At 35.8% G+C, this 11,350-nt stretch overlaps 1 protein-coding gene across 1 annotated transcript; it reads left to right on the forward strand.

Annotated features, from left to right (window-relative positions):
* Positions 1 to 165: 165 nt before the first annotated feature.
* On the forward strand, positions 166 to 4,756 carry dus4l (dihydrouridine synthase 4-like (S. cerevisiae)). Its single transcript, NM_001003490.2, has 6 exons — positions 166 to 464; positions 557 to 678; positions 1,492 to 1,609; positions 2,059 to 2,181; positions 2,410 to 2,636; positions 4,454 to 4,756. The coding sequence occupies exons 1-6, from the start codon at positions 382 to 384 to the stop codon at positions 4,702 to 4,704; spliced, it is 924 nt and encodes a 307-aa protein (NP_001003490.2). The 5' UTR covers positions 166 to 381; the 3' UTR covers positions 4,705 to 4,756.
* The last annotated feature ends 6,594 nt before the right edge of the window (positions 4,757 to 11,350 follow it).

Raw genomic sequence — 11,350 nt, forward strand, 5'->3', positions numbered from 1 at the left:
TATACAGCTCAACTAGCGTTATAATTTCGTAAAAAATATTATATTTTATTTTAATTCTAATTTTTAGTAGTTATATAAACTCATCATGCTTTTATTTTGAGTAAATATATTTAGTTTCCTTGCGAAAAAACAAACAGTCAAAGGTTAGACACGCCCACCGAACGCGGAAGTGAGAAACTACTACGCATGTGAAGCCGGGTGTAAACACGCGCGTTTGAGTCCAATGTTTACAACACAGAAAGCGATTTTAAAGTGAATACGCGTATCCTGCTTATAATGGAAATGCAGTACATTTTAATAAGGACTCTAACATTGAGTAATCCGACCTGTCAGTGAATGTATGGATGTGAGTAGCGGATTTTAATCCACAATAAACACCAAATGATGGACAGAGGGAATGTTATGGATTTGTTTAGCAGGGAAAAGCCAGTCAGAGTCTGTGCACCAATGGTCCGCTATTCAAAGTAAGAAAAATCTATTTTATTGATTCCTGTGACATAGACCGGTGTTCTGCTTGGCTATTATATGATTTAATACTTTATTTTCTTTCTGTCAGGTTGGCTTTTAGGACTTTGGTGAGGAAATATGACTGTGATGTTTGCTTCACACCAATGATCATTGCAGCTGATTTCATGCGATCTGCAAAAGCTAGAGACAGTGAATTCACCACCAATAAGAGTGAGTTCATGTTGAATTTTACATTAAATTGGAGTGATTTCCTATGAATACAACACATATTGAGTGACAAGTGTGTTTGTTTATGTTTCCAATAACTTGTGAAAACATGAAATGTCAAAATATTAAAGAAATGTGCCATTAGCATAACATATTTATTTATGCAAACATGAAACAGCACACTTTTATTTCACCCCTCTTTATTAAAACATGTTAGCATAGCTAAATTAATATTTATAATGACTATTATTGTTTTGTTTAAATAAAGGGGGGAAATTATTTAATGTGTATGTTTATGTAGTATATATGATGCATTTATGTATATGTATGTATGTGTACATATGAAGAGTTCAGAAGCAAAAACCTCAAAGTGCCGTCTGAAATTTACATCAAAAATGAAAATTTTTCTCAGCCTTCTTTGTTTATGTTGACATATTTAACTTTAAAGAGCAGGAAAATAACTTATTCTTTGGCATAAAAGTGATGTTACTGAACATACACACATGAGCCTGATAAAAATGCTCATTTTAGAGGGAAAGTTTTTGCATCTAAACTCTTCATATGTTTTTAAACATACATATATATGTATGTTTATATGTTTAGATTTATATATTTGTAATGTTATAAAACATTAATAGATTTGTGTTAATGTCATTTAATGTATTAATGTAAATGTAATGTTTACCCCTTTAAAAATTAACCAAAAGTATTCAGAAAAGGTCACGTCAGACAGGAGCATTTCCAAACATTTTATTAACATAAAACAACATTTGACCATTTCCCTTAAATTTATTTTAACATTTGTTTTGTCTTCAGACGACCGACCTTTGATTGTTCAGTTTGCTGCGAAGGATGCACAGACGCTGGCAGATGCCGCATGTGTGGTTTCTCCTTTTTCAGATGGGGTAGATTTAAATTGTGGCTGTCCACAAAGGTAATGCTAACATTTACAGTACATAACCAAATCAAACATAACCAAAATCACATTGAAAATACAATTCAGATATGGATTAGTAACAGTTTATAATAGTTTTAGTTATAATTTATAATGGAAGTTTGTCATTTTGGCTTTGGTTGCATGCTCATTTTGTTTGTATACATTGTAGCACTTGGATTTTAAGAAAAGCACATTATCAATGAAACATTTATGATAATAATAATAATAATAATACATACATAAATACATGCAAAATATGTACATACATTATCTTATACATGGATTTAGATGCACCAGCTGTGCTTTTATCAATCTCAGTTGAATGCAGATTAACTGTACTGAACTGAGATGAGAGTATGAGATGTTTTATTCTATTTTCTTTATTTATGTAAGGCTGTTTTGACACACATTGTAAATAGATGTAAAGATGACTTGGCTTTTTGCAGGTGGGCAATGTCTGAAGGCTACGGTGCATGTCTGATAAACAAACCTGAGCTTGTGAAAGACATGGTTCGACACGTCAGAAACCAAATAGACAATCCCAACTATGCTGTGTCCATTAAAATAAGGTAATATAATTTCTTGATATTAAAATACGCTCATAAGAAAGACAAATAACACTGTATCTCCTTTAAATGTTTCTCTTCCAAAGGTATCTCCTCCAGTATATCTCTTTATGTATATCTTCTAGTGTATCTCTTTTGGAATGAACCATTATGGTCTTCTCTGAAACTGTGCATTGCGGAAAGCACTATATGAGTAAATTTGCCTCCATGTTTCCTGTTGTTTTGTTTCAGAATCCACAAAGACGTTCGTCAGACGGTGGATCTCTGTCAGAAGGTGGAGGCCGCAGGAGTGTCTTATATCACTGTTCATGGACGCACAGCCATTGAGAGACACCAGCCTGTTCACTACGACACCATTAAAACCATCAAAGACAGTCTTTCCATCCCAGTCATCGCTAATGGAGACATCAAGAGCATGCAGGACGTAGAGGCTGTCTGTGAACTCACTGGAGTGGACGGTGCGTATCAGATCTTCTGCTTCTCGTTATTTCATTTGTGTGCAGAATGTTAAAACACTACATTTAACTTCATTACTGGACTTGAGGATTATTTTAAGGGGATTATACTTGGACTTTATTCAATGAAATTTAAATATAATGCTAGTCAAATTTGTAGATATGATTATTTACTGTATTGCAGTTATGATTAATCGCTTGCAATTCAGCAAAATTCATTGTAATATTTAGAATAGCATAAAAATACTGCATTTAAAGATTATTTTGGAATGCATTTAGACTTAAATTCAATTTAAGTGCATGTCAGATTTGCTAGATAGGATTAATTACTTTATTGCGTACTTTATTCAGTTACGATTAATAGTTAGCAATTCTGATGTTTATTTACAATTGCATATAAAATACTGACCTTTACATACTGTACTTAAGGATTATTTTGGGATGATTTGGACGTATTATTAAATTAAATTCAAATGCATGTCGGATTTGCAGGATTTTTTATTGCAGTTATGATGAATATTTAGCAATTCTGGCTTTTTATACTCGGAATTGGATTAAAAAAGTACTGTGTTTACTGTGAATAAGGATTATGTTGGGGGATTTGTGCTTTATAAAGTCAGAATTGCAAAATCTTAATCATAATTGCAATAAAAATATGATTATTGTGTATAATAATAGTGAAAATATTAAAACATTTTTATTCTGCAATTTTATTTATTTATTTTGCAAGTTCATAGGTTCTGTCAATGCTGACTTTACAAAGCACAAATCCCCCAAAATAATCATTAATTACAGTAGGCACAGTACTTTTTTATGCAATTCCTTACTGCATTGAATACCTTTTTTACTTTAATAGGGATTTTAATGCATTATAAATGTAATTATTATTATTAGATGCATGCAGAAACAGACAGATGCATCTAGATGCAACCATTGTGCATTTTCAGTCAGAATATGGATAAAACTGAATTACAGACCAAATATGGGAGATCACATCAGAATTGCTAGAACCTTTAAACTTGTAAATGAAATTAATCATTAAATTACAGGTAAATTACAATTATGAAAAATGTCAGAATTGCTAAATCTGACTAAATGACTGTTGCATTTATGATTAATATTATGCAATTCTGTCATTTTTTCTCAGAATTGCATTAAAAAAGTACTGCATCTAAGGATTATTTTGGGGTATTTTTGTTTTATTAATAAGAGTAATGAAATCAGAGATGCTAGATCTTCTGATTATATCTGGTATGACATAAAGAAACGGGACAAACTAAGACCAACTAAATCCCACCAGCAAACCTACATGAAAAACTATGGGCAAGTGTTTTAAAAGCGAGGTGTGCTCATACCAAATGTTAATTTGATGTGGGTAATATACGTTATTTGATAAATAAAATGTATTCATGCATTATTTTTTAAAGCATCTTCATTTTACAGCATTTGTACATAAACTTTATACAGTTTGCAGGTTATTTTTTTGAAGCAACTCAGAGATGTTGCCAAATGGATTTAGTTTGTCTCAGGTTTTCATGTCATTCCAGACAGACTGGATGACGATCAGATCAGATTTGTGTGTGTGTGTAGCACTAGCTGTTGTCAGTCAATAATCTCACTGTATGATTACAATTAATGACACAAATAATGATATTTTAAACTGCCATGCTTTATAAAAATATAGAAATAGCCAACCTTCTAGTAATAGTAAACCTTCTTCGTGCGAAAATACAAATATCCTAAGACTTTTGCATAGTATTGATTATAGTTTTATCTGCTTTTGTGGCGTATTTGTGTGTGATATTTGTGAGCTCCCGCAGGAGTGATGTCCGCTCGGGGTCTGCTGTCCAATCCGGCCATGTTTTCTGGCTTCGAGGAGACGCCGCTGCAGTGTGTGTGGGATTGGGTGGACATCGCTGCTGAACACGGCACTCCGTTTACCTGTTTCCACCATCACCTGATTCACATGCTGGAGCGAATCACATCCCAGCCTGAGAGGAGGGTGTTTAATAACTTATCCAGCACGTCTGCCGTCATCGACTTCCTACACAACACATATGGCTCCATGTAGATGCTTTTAAGCAATGTACTGTTTTATATAATAAAGGCACACATGACAAACATCCTAATGTGTTTTTGAAGTGATTTGTTGGTATTAGGGCGAGGATGTGCTGTAATTCATTCAGAAGTGAATCCGAATTAAACATTTCGAAGGGATTGTAGTTTTAAATGTTGATTTTTTTCATCCTATACTGAATAAATATGGTCAATATTGTAAAATATACACATCCAAGAGAAAAATATATTACATTTATATTATTATACAGTATTAAAATAGCATTATTACAATGAAATCTATTAAATTAAACAGAAAAGGGATCATTCTTTAAATGTTTTGGTTCATCTAAAGGTTACTATTTAATGAGATGCTGAAGGATTGTTTAATATTTCTATCTGTTGACATGTCATTATTTGGACTTTTTAAACTGTAAAGTCCAAGATACAGAGGTGAAATTCTGACTAAATAATATGTGACATTATGAAATAGTAATATTTTAATAGAAATAGACATTTATATTATGCATTTCTGAATTTTTTAGTTGTCTGAATTGCATAAAATGTTCTGTGCGTAATGATTATTCTAAATGATTTGTGGTTTATGTTGTAATTTTAATTCTTATAGAAGAAACTTTAGTTTTACCTTAGTTTGATTTAATAGTACTATATTTTTTACATCAAATAATATTACTATTCTGTATTTTTTTATATATACTGTATGCACAATAATATAATAAACAGATTTGATTATGTACTGCTAAAATTTAATGTTTAACATGCAATGGTGTGTGTTTTTACACAGCTTATATTCAGCTGATGCAGAATAAATTTGCATTATTGAAAACAAGGCAGAGTTATGAGTAAATAATTGCAGCTCACGACTTTCTTGCAGCTGCAAATATAAATTAATACATTTGTATGAATATTAATAAACGTTTTTCATTCACAAATAGTTTTATCCCTATTAAATTTAACATTAAATCATTAAACAAATAGGTTATTTTCTCATTAAATCATATGTGCATAAATGAACATTTATTTGAGGCATATTTAGTGTATAATAATAGCGAAAAAAAGCACTCATATGATTGAAAATGCAGGTTAATGTTTATGGTTGTGGACCAATATGTTCCGTCAACAACGCGACAAGCACGTGCACGCCAGTGGAAACTTCCGAGACTGAGTGGGCGGGACTAATTTGCGAGCTGCGATGCTATTGGCTGACGATCTGATTGATGGCTCACCTGCAGGGCTTAAATACCACACGCATGCAAGCGGCGTCCGTGTATACGTGGACAAGAGGTAAGATGCTGTCGTATTTTAAGTATATTTTAAGTGTAAGATTAAAACAAACAAGTTAATAGTTTTGTAGTGCTTTTTTTTCATTATCCACGAAGATAAGTTGGTGATTTTCATGGTTTTTAGTAGTACAACACCATGAAAAACCTTACAAACTATCACCAGTACTCTTAAATATCAGGGTTTTTATATGTTATTAGTTTTAACCTGTTCAAATGCAGTCATAACTAACCATTACTATACCAAGTCTTAGCTGTTTGGCATCACTTAACTTGTTTAACATGTAGTGTACTTCATAATGTTTAATGTTACTGACGTGTTATTTGAGATTATTTAAGTGCATTTTCTTGTATGTTAACTATAGCAATGACATTTTAACCACAGTTATGTTTCTTTTTTTTTAGGTCTCTGGATCGGAGCTCTGGGAGAAACCAGATTAACGCAATGGTGTGGAGTCCTTCAACAGTTGCCCTTTATTCACCTTTGTTCTTTAATCCTCAGCAGGTGTTTTCTGTTGCTCTTGTATCCATCTGATGACAGAATCAGCTTGGACTGATTCTTTGGTTAATCTGTGCTTTTCAACCATCTTCACAGAGCCTTTACTAGCACTTCACATTTTGCATGTGTCAAGGTCTTATAGCCTGTAAATGAGGTTATGAGCTTCAGTTGTAATTAAGACATGCAAAATATGTAGTGTTTGAGGGCTCCTGGAGTGGTTGAAATAGTTTGTGTAGTATAAATGTGCCAAGTGTGTATTTTGTTTGTGCAAAATAAAAGGTTAAATGTGATCTTTTTGTACTCTTCATGATTTTGAAGTATTACTCTTCTCTTTTAAAGTATTTTTGATTATGGGTTTTGGTTCTCCACACATTTACAATGTTTGTGGATGAATTAATTTTACTTTGTCATCAAATAAGATGATTAGTGTGTCATAAATGCTGATCTAAAACCAAACAACCTAATCTGTTAAAGCTTATTTCAGCAGTGTCCATCTGAATCAAAGCATCCTGAAGGTCCTGAGCTGAAGCTACGTTTGAGGCTGAAAAGCGTGGAATGGGATCCTGCTGGACCACTGATGGGGGCTGAACTGGCTGGGCTAGATTTTTTTATTTTATTTTTATTTTTTTTATTTTTTTTTTTTAGGGCAAATTTTTTTCTTTTTTTTTTTTTTAGGGGGATGCCTAGAATTTTTTTAAATTTTTTTAAATTTTTTTTTTATTTTTATTTTTTTATTTTAGCTGGATTTTTTTTTTTCTAGGTTTTTCTTTTTTTGCCAGCCTGGTATATCCTGGCCAAAAAAAATTTTTTTTACAGATTTTTAGCAGGATTTGTTTTTTTTTCCCTCCAGCCTGCCATTCTGGTCCAGTTCTAAAATATTTCATAAAATTAGTCCCTCCTCCTCTTTAGCTGGTTGGCTCAGGTAGTTAAATAGTGCCTTGTAATAGGCTCTTTTGACTTAGCCACTCCTTCTCTTACTTATACTCTTCTCTGATTGGTTGATTTGAATAGGCCCCTCCCATGGGTACTTGTTCTGGAAAATTTTATAAGTAATTTTGCAAAATTTTGTCTCCTTCTGCATAACCGCTGCTGATTATTGTCACGAAAGTCCCCAGGGGGAGCGTTCTGGATCTTTACTCCGCCCCTTCGTGTCCTGCCTTCATGTCTCTGTCGCCATGTTCTGATCCGCTTGCCGAGGCAGAGCCTGTCACAGCCCACGGCGACCTGACCGTCACGCAACCATGCTTTCAGTGCCGGGGTGGGGATTGAGCCCACGATGTCCCGTTCAGGGAGCTGGTGCACTACCACTGTGCTACCGGCACTTTCTTACTTATTATAGTCTTTCCGGTTAATTTATCTTTTTTCCTGCAGGTTAAGCCAGTTGAAGAGCTCAAATTCGACTAAAGAGGGGCTTGAACCTGCCACTTCACAGTCATGGGTACACATGCACTGACCACCAGGCCAGTGCTCCGCTCATACTTAGTAAGGGTTTTTGAATATTTTATATTTTTTTCTTGCAGGTAAATCCAGTTAACTACTCAAATTCGACTAAAGTGGGCCTCGAGCCTGCCACTTCCCACTCATGGACTGATTCGTACTGCCCACTGAGCCACAGCTCTACTCATACTTAGTAGTGATTTCCGGTTATTTTATCTTTTTTCTTGCAGGTAAAGCTGGTTGAACTGATCAAAATCAGCTAATGAGGGGCTCGAACCTGCAACTTCCCAATGACGGTATGCCACACACTAACCGCTGGACCACTGCTCCACTCATACTTAGTAAAGCTTTTTGGTTTTTTTTATCTTTTTTCTTATAGGTGAAGCCAGAAGAACTGCTCTGATTCAGCTAAAGTGGGTCTCGAACCATGAACTTCCCAATCATTGCCTGTGATGAACAGACCACTGAGCCACTTTCCCACTCATATGAACTATAGTCTTTCTGGTTATTTTATCTTTTTTCCTGCAGGTAAAGCCGGTTGAGCTGCTCGAATTCGCCAAAAGAGTGGCTTGAACCTGCAGCATCCCACTCATGGAATGCCATGCACTGACCACCTAGCCACTGCTCCACTCATATATGCTATTGATTTCCGGTTATTTTATCTTTTTTCTTGCAGGTGAAGCCAGAAGAACTGATCTTATTCGACTAAAGAGGGGCTTGAACCTGCCACTTCACAGTCATGGGTACACATGCACTGACCACCAGGCCAGTACTCCACTCATATTTAGTAATGATTTTTGATTCTTTTATCTGTTTTCTTTGGGTAAAGCCTGTAGAACTGCACAAATTCGGCTAAAGAGGGCCTCGCACCTGCAACTTCCCAATGATGACCTAACATGCACATACCACTGTCCCACTGCTCCACTCATAGGTTATAATGGTTATAGTTATTTGTAATCTTTTTTCATGCAGGTAAAGCCTGAACAATTGCTCACATTCAGCTAAAGGGGGCCTCGAACCTGCAATATCCTAATCAAGGCCTGACGTCCACTGACCACCAAGCCACTGCTTCGCTCACATTTATTAATGATTTTTGTTTTTTTTTAAATCTTTTTTCTTGCAGGTAGGCCAGTAGAACTGCACAAATTCAGCTAAAGAGGGCCTCGAACCTGCCATTTTCCAATCATGGCCTAACACGCACTGACCACCAGGCCAGTGCTCCTCTCCTATTTAGTAGTGATTTTTGGTTCTTTTATATTTTTTCTTGCATTTTAAACCTGTTGAACAGCTCAAAATCAACTAAAGGGGGCCTCGATCCTTCAACTACATCATTATGGCCCTACATGCACTGACCACCAGGCCAGTACTCCTCTCGTATTAAGCAGTGATTTTTGGTTCTTTTATATTTTTTCTTGCATTCTGAACCGCTCAAAATCAGCTAAAGGGAGCCTCGAACCTGCAACTACATCATCATGGCCCAACATGCACCGACCACCAGGCCAGTACTCTGCTCATTCTTAGTAGTGATTTTTGGTTCTTTTATATTTTTTCTTGAGGGTTAAGCCTGAAGAACTGCTCAAAATCAGTTAAAGAGGGCCTCGAACCTGCAACTTACCAATCATGGCAGAACATGCACTGACCACCAGGCCAGTACTCCACTTACACTTAGTAGTGATTTTATTTTATTTTTTAATTTTTTTTCCTGCAGGTTAAACCTGTTGAATTGCTGAAAATCAGCTAAAGAGGGCCTCAAACCTGCAACTTCCCAATTATGGCACAACATGCACTGACCACTGATCCACTGCTCTGCTCATACAAGTAGGTGATTTTTGTTTTTTTTAAATCTTTTTTTCTTGCAGGTAAAGCCATTAAAATTGCTCAAAATCAGGACTGCCTTGATTCTACGATTTCATGACTATGGCTTGATGTGCACAGACCACTGAGCCACTGCTCCCCTAATAGTAAGTAATGATTTTTGCTCTCTTTATCTATTTTCTTGCCGCAAAGCCAGAAGAAGTGCTGAATATTCAGCAAAAGCTTGATTCAAACCAGCAACTTCCCGATCATTGCCCGGTGTCCACAGAGCCCTGAGCCACTGCTCAACTCAAACTTACAAGGGATTTTTGGTTGTTTTATTTTTATTCTTGCAGTTGAAGCCAGAAGAATTGCTTAAATTACATCTAATGAGGGAATCAAACCCAGGACTTCTAGTTCACAGCTTGCTGTTCTGACCACTGAGCCAGATGGTCTCTACACTGAGTTTTGTCTTTAGGTATATTTGACTCTTTATTTCTAACGAAAAAACAGTACAGTTTAGCGTTCAGTATTGGCGGGCCTTGAACCCACATCTTTCTCGAATCTGGATCTTCTATACAAAAGGCGAACTCACAGACCGCTAAGCCATTGAGTCTGAGATGTACAGCTGTTTTTCTGGGCTTTTGTGCTTTTTATTAATAGTCAAATCAAGCAATACTAGCAAAGGTGAGCCTAGAACCCATGTCTTCCTTGAACCTGGATCTTCTGTACAAAAGGCGAACACACAGACCGCTGAGCTATTGAGTCTGCGCTCTGGGGAATTTTATTAGGGTTTTTGTGCTTTTTATCGATGGTCACACAAACGAAAACAGATCAAGCTGAGCCTAGAACCCAGATTTTTCTCGAAGCTGGATCTCCTGTACAAAAGGCGAACTCACAGACCGCTAAACCATTGAGTCTGCAGTATACTCAATTTTTTGTGGGTTTTTGTGCTTTTTATTGATGGTGAAAGTAATGAAAACTGACGCAGGCGAGCCTAGAACCCAAATTTTTCTCGAATCTAGACCTTCGCACAAAAGTCAAACGTACAGTCCGCTGAGCCACTGAGCATGATGTGTGGGTTTTGTGCTTTTTATTGATGTACAAACAAAGGAAAACAGATGAAGGTGAGCCTAGAACTTAGATTTTTCTCAGCCTGGACCTTCGGTACAAAAGCCGAATGTACCGACCGCTGAGCCATTGAGTTTGATATATAAACTTTTATTTCGTGGGCTTTTCTGCTTTTATCGATGTACATGCCACTAAATTTTAGGAGAGCCTCAAACCCGGATCTTCCACACGAAAGGTTTGCTCACTGACCACTGAACCACTGGAGACGGAGTTTGCTGTCTTGTTATTTGGGTTTTTATTTCTCTTTCCACCAATGAATTAAGGAAGGCAAATTTGGCAAGGAATTTAAATCCAGATCCTCCACCTAGAAATGCACAGCAATTAAGCCATCGCTTCTCTCTCTTTTTCTTTCTTTTAAAAATTATGATTGGGTGAGTTCAATAAATATATTTATATTTTAAAACCATATGGAGCATTTACTTGTTTAAATCAGCGCATGACATGTGTTCGTAAACACATTTATTCAGTGTAATAGTGTATGTAACAACTAAAAACGACAG

This window comes from Danio rerio, chromosome 4 (genome assembly GCF_049306965.1).
Source record: "Danio rerio strain Tuebingen ecotype United States chromosome 4, GRCz12tu, whole genome shotgun sequence".
In the NCBI taxonomy this organism is placed as follows: Eukaryota; Metazoa; Chordata; class Actinopteri; order Cypriniformes; family Danionidae; genus Danio; species Danio rerio.